Below are 13,270 nucleotides of genomic sequence, written 5' to 3' on the forward strand. Positions count from 1 at the left end.
TTGTTGCTTCCTTTTATTTTTGTTGTTAGAGTTGGCATTCTGTTCTTGTGGCTGTCTTCTTTTTGGTTTGTTGAATGATTACTTTCTTGGTTGTTCTAGGGCGTGATTTCCGTCCTTGTATTGCTTCTTTTCTGTTATTATCCTTTGAAGAGCTGGATTCGTGGAAAGATATTGTGTGAATTTGTTTTTGTCGTGGAATACTTTGGTTTCTCCATCTATGTTAATTGAGAGTTTGGCCGGGTATAGTAGCCTGGGCTGGCATTTGTGTTCTTTTAGTGTCTGTATAACATCTGTCCAGGCTCTTCTGGCTTTCATAGTCTCTGGTGAAAAGTCTGGTGTAATTCTGATAGGCCTGCCTTTATATGTTACTTGACCTTTCTCCCTTACTGCTTTTAATATTCTATCTTTATTTAGTGCATTTGTTGTTCTGATTATTATGTGTCGGGAGGAATTTCTTTTCTGGTCCAGTCTATTTGGAGTTCTGTAGGCTTCTTGTAAGATCATGGGCATCTCTTTTTTTATGATTGGGAAGTTTTCTTCTATTATTTTGTTGAAGATATTAGCTGGCCCTTTAAGTTGAAAATCTTCATTCTCATCAATTCCTATTATCCGTAGGTTTGGTCTTCTCATTGTGTCCTGGATTACCTGGATGTTTTGAGTTAGGATCCTTTTGCATTTTGTATTTTCTTTGACTGTTGTGTCGATGTTCTCTATGGAATCTTCTGCACCTGAGATTCTCTCTTCCATTTCTTGTATTCTGTTGCTGATGCTCGCATCTATGGTTCCAGATCTCTTTCCTAGGGTTTCTATCTCCAGCGTTGCCTCACTTTGGGTTTTCTTTATTGTGTCTACTTCCCCTTTTAGTTCTAGTATGGTTTTGTTCATTTCCATCACCTGTTTGGATGTGTTTTCCTGTTTTTCTTTAATGATTTCTACCTGTTTGGCTGTGTTTTCCTGCTTTTCTTTAAGGGCCTGTAACTCTTTAGCAGTGCTCTCCTGTAATTCTTTAAGTGACTTATGAAAGTCCTTCTTGATGTCCTCTATCATCATCATGAGAAATGATTTTAAATCTGGGTCTAGATTTTCGGTTGTGTTGGGGTGCCCAGGACTAGGTGGGGTGGGAGTGCTGCGTTCTGATGATGGTGAGTGATCTTGATTTCTGTTAGTAGGATTCTTACGTTTGCCTTTCGCCATCTGGTAATCTCTGAAGCTAGCTGTTTTAGTTGTCACTGTTAAGAGCTTGTTCTTCAGGTGACTCTGTTAGCCTCTATAAGCAGACCTGGAGGGTAGCACTCTCCTTAGTTTCAGTGGGCAGAGTATTCTCTGCAGGCAAGCTCTCTTCTTGCAGGGCAGGTACCCAGATATCTGGTGTTCGAACCAGACTCCTGGCAGAAGTTGTGTTCCACTCACTAGAGGTCTTAGGATCCCGTGTGGAATCCTGTGTGGGCCCTTGCGGGTGTCAGGCGTCTCTGCTGGCAAGGTAGCCCGGGGCTCGAGTCGAGCGGAAGGGACTTGTGCCCCAGATCAGGCCCGGGTAGCCTGCTTCCCTATGTACCGCAGTCTCAGGTTCCGCGCGATTGGATTGGGGCAGGCGCTGTGTTCCACTCACCAGAGGTCTTAGGATCCCGTGGGGAGTCCCGTGTGGGCCCTTGCGGGTGTTGGGCACGACTCTGCTGGCAAGGTAGCCCGGGGCTCGAGTCTCAAGTATGGTCTTTAACTCCTCATCCTCCTGCCTCTAGCTCTGATTGCTGAGCTTACAGATGTATGACGTCACATCCAGTTTCATGTGGCGCTCAAACTCAAACCTAGGGCCTTGTGCATGCTAGGCAAGTGCTCTACCAACTGAGCCACATTCCCAGACCTTCATCAGGGACGTTTTTATAAATCCCAGTGCTCAGGTCCCCACAATTTCAGGAATAAACCCAAAGCAATTGGTCACAGAGCATAGGTCTCTGATTGGTCTGGTCACAGAGCATAGGGTTAGCTGGCTATGGTACACATGTCTCAATCCTGGCACTCAGAAGGCCAAAACAAGGAGAATTCACAGATTTGACGCCAGCCTGAACTACAATAGTGAAATTCTTATCTCAGAAAAAGGGAGAAGGAGCTGGGGCTATAGATCACTTGCCTAGCTTGCAAAGGTGCCATTCCCAGTAGGTGTCTGCAACTGTGCAATGATGGCTATGACCCATGGGATTGGAATGGTGGCCTTGACACACAGGATGCTCAGAAGACACCTGCCAAGGCCTGACATACCGCTCACCTTGAGGTCCAGGTGCAGGATATAGTGCTGATGCAGGTAATGCACACCCTCACAGATCTGCCTCGTGAACAAGACCACATCCAACTCAGTGAGGTGGTACTTCTCATCCGTGATCCGGTCAAAGAGTTCGCCTCCATCCACACTGCCAGAGAAAAGTCAGAGCCAGGTGTCAGACTGAGGAAGTCCTCAGAGGGGCTGAGAGGAGCCCATCCAGGTGTTCCTAAAATTGGTCACAGCCTACTGGACACTCAGGGCTGGTTAAAAGTGCTCTGGTGGACACTGCTACGTAGGGTTTTGTTGGGGCCTTTGCTCTGTCATATTCCCTACCACTGCATGCTAGCCCATTCTAACACAGACCTCCCCTTTTTCTCTCCTTCAAAGTCACAACTGCAAGGTCTTTTGCTACTGTTTTTCTGCCAGAGTCAGAAAGCAGCCACTTTCAACCCCCATACCCCGACCCCCACCTAATAAGAATCTCTCTGTGAAAACAGTTGTTTGATGTGGGAACCCTGCTGTTGGAGGTAGCCTAACAATAGGGTTTCAAAATCAGCTGCTTAGGAGATCCAAATATTACCCACATGGACATGGGCCCTGAATGAAGCCAGGAATCACCATTATCTGGATACTACCTGTGACCCACAGTTATTATCCTAGTGCCTGGGAGGTGGAGAAAAGTAGGTCAGGAGTTCAGGCCCATTCACAGCTACATCATGATTTCAAACATGGGCTACATGAAACCCTATCTCAAACAAATTAATGAATGAGTTGAGTAACTGAAAAATTAAAAAGAAGCCTACAGAGGAAACTTAGCCACGTGTGAGACAAGTTTTTGTTTCTCCAAATACTTTGGCCAATCCCAGTGATTGAACCCAGCATCTCATATATGCCAGGGAAGTGCACTGAGCCCTGTTTCTCCCGCTTTTGATGGTTGTATGTTATAACATTTTTTTGCTCTTATTATCCCTGTCAGAAGGTAAACAACAACACAAGCTTAAAGATAAATGGCCCCTAGTTGATGGCTTCAGTGTTAAGAGTCAGTTTCAGGTCTAGAGAGAAGGCTCAATTCCACAGACAGAGTGAAGTGCAGTGAAGTGAAGTGAGCTATAGTACACTCATATGAATGAACTGCGATCCACCCCAACACAAAGTGAGCTGTAGTACACCCAGACACAGAGTGAACTGTAGTACACCCCACGTAGAGAGAGCTGCAGTATACTTCTGCAGACATAGGTGTAGATACAATGTAACTAGATTCTTTATATTTTCATGAAAACTAGATATAAAGATTTTCCATTTTCTGTCTACATTTTCTAATTAACAACTGTTAATCCCTCACACAAAATCACTAAAACATGTTTAGGACAAACTAGCATAATGTCTGCAAATCAGATCAGAAATGCTACACACTGGCTTGTGACAAAAGGACTTTGTCTTCCAAGTTCAATGCTCAGGTTCAAAGGACTAGACCAGGGAGGGTGGCATGGCTCTGGGCATGCCTGTGAAGAGTAGAGAAGGAGAGCTTGGCTTGGATGAAGGCTCTCAGTCCCAGCCTTGAGCCCACCCTGAAGGAATGCCACCATCCCACTTCTAAGATACTTACTACTCCATGATCAGAGTGAAGCTGCTCTTGCTCTCAAACGCATCATAAAGTTGGATCAAGTTTACGTGGCTGAGCTGGTTCATGATGTTGACCTCATTCTTCACATCCTCCTTGTGGGACCAGAGGAAAAAAATGGGTTCTCCAAGAAAACAGATCAGGAAAAGAAGCTACTTGCATCTCCCAAGATGTGTACACATGGGGATGTGCACATGCACACAAACACAATCACACTCACATACACACTCATATTCATACACATCCACACACAGTCACATACACATATATATATCCACTCACACACTTACATATATACAATCACATATAAAGTCATAATTCATACACACATATCCACACACACTCACATAAACACACAGTCACACATACATTTTCACATTCACTCACACACTTATATATAAACACTGTCATATATGTGTGTGTCACATATTCATACACACTCACATACACACAGATACACATGTAGACACACAGAGAGACATACACACACACACACACACACACACACACACACACCTTATGCTTCTTTCAACCCCTGCTCTCACATCAGGTCTCCTTGTCCCATCACCCAGATGTGTTCTTATAACAGAAAGTACCTTGCATCAACCCACCCACTCATCTCACAGACAGACAGGCGTGTTGGCAGAGCCACAGTAGGCCGCTCACACAAATGAGGTCTGGACTAAGGAATGTGGATAACTTAGTGTATGGCATGAATCAAGGTGAAGGGGGAGAGAAGACATCAAGTTTCTGCTTGGCGTGGAGGGGGCTGGGTACTAGGGGCTGGAGGAGGGTACCATGAGGGAAATAAGAGTCTGGGCCTTGGCTAGAAGGATCTGGCCTGGAGCAGATGCCTCACCCGGTCCTTTACGTTCTTCACTTTGATGATCTTGGCTGCCAGTGCAAGGCCTGTAGACCTCTCTGTACACCTGTGCACCTGGCCAAACCGACCCCTACGGAGACACAGGGACACAGTGAGCTGAGGCGATGAAAACCTCACCTAACTATGAGAGTCGCCATTGCTCTCCTCTGTACACACACCATGTGGGCTGTTACCTTAGTGATCATTCGCCCCTGGATAATCCAAAGCCTAGAAAATCACTTCTTTACCACCCACATCATGTTTAGGCAGTGAAGAAGTGAGAAAACAGAAAGCCGGTGGCGATATAATAGAACAAGGGGGAAAATGTTCCAGTCCCTGCAAGCAGCAGAACTCGGCAGCTTCAGCCATGTGGCTCTGGCTTTAGAGTAGAAGTGGTTACTGGGACAATTGATGCTGATTAGCTGGGGCTAAGAAATTATCAGTGATTAAGAAAGAAAACAAAAAGCATTCTCACTTTACCATGGGCTATTCTGGATATGGGACTATCCTCCTTATCCACTCCATATCATGCCAGCCTATTTACCACACCCATGCCTAGTACTCCTGCTTCCTTTGGGATGTCCTACTTTGAGGGCCTCCTGCACCTCTCCTCCCTTACACATGCAGCCATCCACATCCTAGGAACCTCAGTTCCTCCTCTATGCAGGTCAGCCTTGGCGGTACAGTCTCTGCCCCTCACCCAGGCAGATGCTGCACTTACCCTCCTAAGACTTCATGTTGGGATACCGTGTAGCCTGCTGAGATCAGGGTATCTTTGATGCTCACTACCCGGTGTTCAAAAGGGGCTGGGGGTGCTGCGCTGTCATCTGCAGAGAGACAACAACAACAAAAAAAAATCTGTGAGTCTCCTTCAGGTAGCTTCCTGTCCTAAATGTCAATTGAGTTACCAGACGGCAAGCCCACTGCCCTCCTTATGGCCCCAAAATGTCAAAGTCCTGTCTCTAGAATTATCCCGATGGAGCCACACACTTGGCAGAAAAAGCAGCCAAGCTCAGTGAGAAGATTTTCACGAGGAGGAGGAGGCTGTATTTAAAGGCAAAGGAAATAGTCAGAGGAGTGTGAGAGGAAGGAGGCTGGAAAGCAAACCCAGCATCCTCACCTCTCAGCCTTGGTCCTCACACAGCTAATCTCAGTTAGATCCCCGAGAGCAGGAGAGCCTGTGGTGGAGCCCAGAATGGGCATCTCTCCGGGCATGGGATGGTGGAGGCAAGGGTTAATGGATCAAGAGGGGAAAGCAAAGGGCACCTAGCCCTTGGGAGGACAGGGGGCGGGGCAGGAATAAGGCATTTAGGATTGGGTTTTTCTCTTTAATTTTATTACTGAGAGAGAGAGAGAGAGAGAGAGAGAGAATGTGTACATGTGTGCATGTGTGCACATGTGCCTGCTGTACATGCTATGGCACACATGTACATGTGGAAGTCAGAGGATAATTTTCAGGAGTTGATTCAATTCCACCATATGGACTCCATGAACTGATCTCAGGGAATCAGTCTTGGCAGCATCAGGCCTTTACCTGTTGAACTGGCCTTTGGTTTTCATTTTGATTGGGTAATATGAATGCTTAGAAATGTCACATGGGGGGCTGGTGAGATGGCTCAGTGGGTAAGAGCACCCGACTGCTCTTCCGAAGGTCCAGAGTTCAAATCCCAGCAACCACATGGTGGCTTACAACCATCCGTAACAAGATTTGACTCCCTCTTCTGGTGTGTCTGAAGATAGCTACAGTGTACTTACATATAATAATAAATAAATCTTTAAAAAAAAAAAAAAAAAAAAAGAAATGTCACATGGGGGGAGGGTATGGGGGACTTTCGGGATAGCATTTGAAATGTAAATTAAGAAAATACCTAATTAAATTTTTTTTAAAAAAAGAAATGTCACATGGAATCATTTTTAAAAAGGAAACATACAGCAATCACAAACCACAGTAGGTTTTATGTTGTACAGGGATCAAACCTGGGGCTTCAGCTCTATATATACTAAGCAAACATTCTACCGACTGAGCTAAATCCCTAGCCCTCCTGTTTTCTGCATTCTTACCTGCCTTAATGTCAAAGGATGCTAATGGTGGAACACTCAAGCAGGGAAGTTGCTTTGAGAAACCTAGCCAGTTCAACCTCAGAGGCTCCTACTTCCCAACCACCAAAGCTGACTTAAGGCCCAAGTTTAGTCCTTCACATTCGGTATCTTGGACTCTAGCACCGGAACTTACTATCCAGAGCCTTACACTTTCTTAGAACCACGTCATTGATGGGCAGTACAGTAAGACACTCACTCACCTTACAAATGTGCACAGACTTACTTACCTAGAACCACAATGGCAGCCTCTGCAGCAGAAGATAGCCTTCCAGCTTCAGTTCTTCCTGGGCCCTGGGCTGCGTGGTCCTTCCCAGGCTCAGGGCTCACTGCTCCTGGGTCTATGCCTTGCTGCAGGTCTGTGGTCCCAACAGTCTCATCTCTCCAGTCCCTTGTAGCCAAGCTTGGTCCTCTCATAGGCTCAGCCCCAGACCCTATCTCCTCCTCTGCACTCATGCCACCATTGTTGCTGCTCCTCTTTGGCAGGGGTGGAAATGGTCTGGCTCCTTTAGGGATCTGGTCTTCTAACACAGTCCCAAGGCCTGGAGCTTCTGCAGAGCCAATGGGACTGCCACTTTGGGTCTCAAGCAACTCCCCAGGAGTAGCCATCTCTTGCATATTGATAGGGATCCTAGGCAGAGAGAAATACGGTCCTGAGGTTCAAAACAAGGATGGTCAGCTGATGAAACTCAGCAGTAGAACATTGTTTAGTCATAGTTAGCTTCAACTGTCAACTTGACATAAGCTTAGAGTCACCTGGAAATAGAAAACTCCCAACTGAAAAATTGTCCAGATCAGACTGGTCTGAGGCCACATCTATGAAGCATTTTCTTAATTGCTAATTGATGTAGGAGGGTCTAACCTACTATAGACAGTACTATCCCTAGACAGATGGCCCTGGGCTATATAAGAAAGGTAGCAGAGATGCGGAGATCCACAGCCAAACAATAGGTTTTCCTACAGAAGAAGGGAAGGAAGGATTATAGGAGCCAGATGGGGCCAAGAGCACCACAAGAACATGGCCCACAGAATCAACTAACCAGGGCTCACGGAGACTGAACTGACAATAGGGAGCCTGCATGGGTCTGACCTGGTCCTTTGCATGTATGGCATGCACTGTTGTTGTGTTAAGGTTTTATTGCAATGAAGAGACACCATGACCAAAGCAACTCTTATAAAGAGCAACATTTAATTGGGGCTGGCTTACAGTTTCAGAGGTTCAGTCCATTGTCATCATGGCAGAGCCTAAGCAGACATGGTTCAGGAGAAGGAGATACAAGTTCTACATCTTGGTCTGAAGGCAGCCAGAAGACTGTCTCTTGTGTACTAGGCAGAGCTTGAGCACTAGGAGCCCTCAGAGCCCACCTACTCCATGACACATTTCCTCCAGCAAAGCCACACCTATTCTAACAATGACACACCTTCTAGTAGTGTCACTCCCTATGGACCAAGCATTCAAACACACGAGTCTATGGAAGCCAAACCTATTCAGTTTGTATTCAGCTATACAGTTGTGTAGCTTGGTGTTCTTGTGGGAATTCTAACAGTGGGAGCTGGGGCTGTTTCTGACTCTTGCCTGCTTTGGGAAATCCTTTCCTCCTACTAGTCTATGTAACTTGTTATGCCATGTTTGGTTGATGTCCCTGGAAGACTTGTTCTTTCCTGAAGGGAAACAGAGAAGTGGATCTGGGAGAGGGACTTGGAAGAGAGGTGGGAGAGGAAACTGTGGATGGGATATAATATATGAGAGAAGAATAAATAAATTAATAAAAGAGAGAGATAGAGAGAGAGACAGAGAGAGGGGAGAGAGAGAGAGAGAGAGAGAGAGAGAGAGAGAGAGAGAGAGAGAGAGAAGAGGAATGTATGAAAAGCTCCTGTGTTCCTTGAGAGTTCATTCTGAGAGAGCACTAACTGAAAGGCTTTCCCTGGACTGTGGAACTTCTAAGAGCTTATTGTTTTGGAAGTTCCTCCTGCTAGACTGAGGTATTGTGTGGAGACAGTAAGAGAAACAGTGGCCTGGGGAAGAGCCTAACTTTTCTACTATTGTGTGAGTAAAACTGGTTAAGATTACAAGTCAGTGGCCCACACCTTCCATGCCCAGAGCTTTAGTGGTAGAGGAAGGCTCCATCCCCAGCTACACGTGCGCGCACACACACACACACACAAATATATATACACATACACATAAATATACACACACATAAATATATACACACACATGCATACATGTATATACATACACATATATACACACATACATATACATATACATGCATACACACATATGCACACATATACACATATATACATGCATGTACACACACATACACATACAAACATATACACCACATACACACACATATGCACATATACACACACATATATATGCACACATACACAAATAAACAGATGTACACATACACACATATACACACATACAAACATATAGACCACATACACACACATGCACACATGTAAACATATAACACATACATATACACATTCACATATACACACATACATATACACATTCACATATAAACACATATACACATGTACACACATACAGACATATATACACACATTCATATATACAGACAGACAGACACATACATATACATACACATACACACATATACATAAACACATACTCACATCTACATACACACATTCACATACACACATATACATACACACACAGGCAGTAAACTCTATGTTATATGTCCTTTATCTGTAATAAAATGGAAAAAGAAAAAATACAGGGCTTTTCTCCAGCAGCTGAAAGCCCTGCCCCACTCTGAGGTCTAGGCCTTTGAGAATGGAGGTTGACCACAAGTGGTGCAGCTGAGAGACGTGGCAGCCTGCTGAAATTAAACACTGGGCAAGAGTGCTTAGAACTAGATATTCATCACCGATGGTAGAGGGATGAAGGTTGGTATCCAAGCTAAATCACCCTGAGCCTATCTCAGAGCAAGAGATCCAGAAAACGTGGCAAGCCAATTGATGGAGGATTATCCAGGTGGTCAGTAGGAAAGGCCATTGGACATTGCAGGCCTCGCTGGTGTTCTTTTCCGGTGGAGTAGGAGGTGACCCCTGTGTCGTGCAGCTCTATGTCATGCTTGGTGTCTAAAGCCTCCTTACCTACAGCACAGAACGCCTACCACAGGCATTGCAAACTAATGATAAACTTTGTGCTGCCAAGTTCAGATATGGTCTCAGGACAACTATAGAAGCAGCCCCTTCTCATCAGAACTGACACTTAATTTCCAATCTCCTTTTCTCAAAAACAAACAAACAAACAAACAAACAAACAAACAAACAAACAAAACCACATTCTAGGGGAGGAAGGGCAGGTGGTAACCTCCTCACTTCCTGAGAACTGCTTCAGGTCTGGTGTGTCTGAAATTCAGCTCAGGGCTGCTATTGGGATGGAAAGTCCTCACTGAGGGGCTTTTGATGGATCCACAAGTTACGGAAAGTTCACTCCTACCACAGTTTCCACATTCAGAGCACACGGATTTAGTAAGCTGGTCTCAGATCGCAGCTTTGCCTGTGGTGAGACTCTGAGCCTGGATTTCACCATCAGAACAACAACACGACAACCTTCACATTCTGGGGATGCTGGGAGGATAAAGTGATGCCCACGGAGGGCGGCACCAACGCTGGAGTGCTGGAACATGCTGGAGTGAAAAACAAGAACTCTCCAGTGGTACCTGAAGACCAAATGGTACCAATGGCACCAGACCAAAGGGACCAGAATCTCTGGGGTGATGTTTCTTTTTAATCCCCACTCCCTATTCCTAGGTAATTCTCATAACAAGCAGGTGGACACTAGTGCCCCAGGATCCCAAACACAAGCTCTTCCTCCTGTGAATCCAGTGAAGCTCTCTCTATGTGATGGTCACCAAAAATGTGCCACTGGCCCATTGGCCATGCTGTTAATTAGACCCACGGCCCAACACAGAAGAACATCCTTACCTGGGAAGTGCATCACCACTGTGAATGTCACTGTCTGGAGTTAGTGGTCCTAGGGGCTGAGGGAGAGGCCCTGAACTCAGCCTCATGGCCTCTTCTGAAAGCCAACAGTCAGGCTTGCTGGATGAGGTTTCTTGACCACCACCTTGTGACATCTTGAGGCTAGTGAGGACCTCGCTGATTCTGTCGATTGCTACGGACAATTCCAGGGTGGCTCCAGTGTTCTCACTGGCTGTCTCAGGAAGCCTGGATTCTGCTTCTGTGGGTAGGGGTACTTGGCCTGGGCCAAGAACTTCAACTCCCTGCCTCAGTGAGGCTCCTGCCTGGGTTAGGTCAGCTCCCTTCAGTGACGTATTGATGATGAGAGGCAGCCCCTCCACTGTTCGCACAGGTATGTCCTCCTTTTGGCTCTCTACAAGATAACAGGCTGGGTGAAAACACACTCTTTAGGAGACACTGATTACAAGGAAAAGACGAGCGAGCATATATGCAAATCATCCCATGTAGCACACGTATAAAACCCCAAAACTGGACATAACCCACGCTGCCATCCGGAACGTGTCCAGAAGACGGAACACCCACCCAATGGAGTGTTGTACAACCATTTTTACGATGAGAGAACAGAAGTTTGAGAGATGGCTCAGAAGTTAAGAGCACTGACTGCTCTTCCAGAGAATTCAGGTTCAAGACCCAGCACCTACACAATTGTCTATAATCCCAGTCCCAGAAGATCTGTTGTCCTCTCTGGCCTCCTCAAGGCACACAGACATATGCAGCCAAAACACCAATACACACTGGGAAAAGAAGGAAGGATGTTTGTGAGTGTGTACATGTGTGTAAACAAACAACTACTTATAATGTGTTTATGTAGACTGGACCACACAGGAAACATAGGGACTTCTTAAATGATCAGGAGTAAAGACTTTAAAGAAGGTCAGAGGCTAGACTTCTCTTATCAGACCTTATTTTGTCAATTTGACTTTAGAACCCTAAAAATATTATTCAAAAAAAAAAAGAATTTTGTTTTCTTGAAATAGCATCTCACTGTGTAGCCCTGAGGGGCCTGAAACTCACAGAGATCTGCCTACTTCTGCCTTCTGTGTGCCAGGATTAAAGGTGTGTACCAGCATGCCAAGCATGTAAAGTTTTAAAAAAAAGAATTAACTTTTTAAAAAAGCAATCCAGCTAAACTCTTGTTTTGTTTTGTTCTTTAGGTTTTTTGAGAAGGGATCTTTGTTGTAGCCCTGGCTGTCCTGGAACTCACTCTGTTGACCATGCAGGCCTTTAATTCAGAGATCCATCTGTCTGTCTCTGCCTACCGAGTGCTGGGATCAAAAACCCACTGACCAGTCTAACTAAACTCTTAATTCCATCACTCTGGGGATGGAGGCAGGAAAACCAGAAGTTCAAGTGGAGTTTGAACTCAGCTATACAGTAGAGTTCAAGACCAGTGTGAACTACATGAGACCCTGTTTCAAAAAGCCAAACAAAATTAAGACGATCATACCACAGGTGGTTTGGTTAGTACTTTTATTCTGCAGTTAGAAATAAGCGGTATAGCCACTCGCCTTCCCACAGCGTCCTAGAGGCGTCAGCTTGCACACCTCCTGTAGTCAGTACATGGTTTGGCTTCACTCCAGCAACTTCTGCTTGCTCCTTGTTCTAAAAAACAAAATAAAACAACAATCACCAAACATAAAAACAGTCTTTCAAACTTCAAACATCTGTGGACCACCTACAGCATGCTTAAATATAGTTATGTTAGTTCATATGACCCACAGCAGTGTTAGGGAACATATCGTATACCACTCTGGAGATAAAGACACTGAGGTAGGAAGAGTCTAGTTTCAAACCCAGAATCCATGACCTTTCCAGTGCATCACTGAATGGCTAGGGAGCTGGGGTCTCCTGAACTAGAGTACAAAGGTCTTAGGCCAGGAATGGAAAAAAACAAACAAACAAACAAACAAACAAAGAAAAGAAAACAAAACAAAAAACCCTCAATCCTAAAACATCAACTCAAATCAACTATTCATGCTGCTATAGTTCTGGCTGAGACTGGATTCCAAAGTCAAATCTATGCTTGAGGGATGGACCACCACAGTCATAGCTAACTTCAGCTTAGGAGCTAAGGAACTGCCTCCAGCTGAGTTTTGTTATTTGGGCCTAGAGTTGCAAAATCTTCTTTGTTTTCCAAAAGAAACTTTTTCGGTTTTTTTGTTTTAATCAGATTTTAGACATTTTGTTTTAATCAGATTTTATTAAGGCATAAAATTAAATAAAAATTAACTTATTAAAGTATCACTTATATATAACAAATTATACATATAAGTTATAAACTCTTTGTGAGGCAGAGTCTCACTCAGTATCCCTAACTGGTCCAGAGCACTCTATCAAGACCAGATACACAGAAATCCACCTGCATCTGCCTCCTGGTTACTGAGATTAAAGGTGTGCA

The 13,270-nt window shown here is 44.9% G+C and overlaps 1 protein-coding gene across 3 annotated transcripts in view; it reads right to left on the reverse strand.

Moving 5' to 3' along the window:
* The window catches only part of Mylk3 (myosin light chain kinase 3), a 61,413-nt gene that overhangs the window by 23,172 nt on the left and 24,971 nt on the right, over nucleotides 1–13,270 (reverse strand). For all 3 annotated transcript variants that reach the window (XM_006530825.3, NM_001297612.1, NM_175441.5), the window contains exons 2-8: nucleotides 12,381–12,474; nucleotides 10,816–11,224; nucleotides 7,068–7,468; nucleotides 5,462–5,567; nucleotides 4,738–4,831; nucleotides 3,864–3,973; nucleotides 2,264–2,405 (exon numbers count right to left, since the gene is read on the reverse strand). In XM_006530825.3, the coding sequence (XP_006530888.1) occupies nucleotides 2,264–2,405; nucleotides 3,864–3,973; nucleotides 4,738–4,831; nucleotides 5,462–5,567; nucleotides 7,068–7,468; nucleotides 10,816–11,224; nucleotides 12,381–12,474 (1,356 nt within the window). The remainder of the gene's footprint in view (nucleotides 1–2,263; nucleotides 2,406–3,863; nucleotides 3,974–4,737; nucleotides 4,832–5,461; nucleotides 5,568–7,067; nucleotides 7,469–10,815; nucleotides 11,225–12,380; nucleotides 12,475–13,270) is intronic.

Source organism: Mus musculus, chromosome 8, assembly GCF_000001635.26.
Source record: "Mus musculus strain C57BL/6J chromosome 8, GRCm38.p6 C57BL/6J".
NCBI lineage: Eukaryota > Metazoa > Chordata > Mammalia > Rodentia > Muridae > Mus > Mus musculus.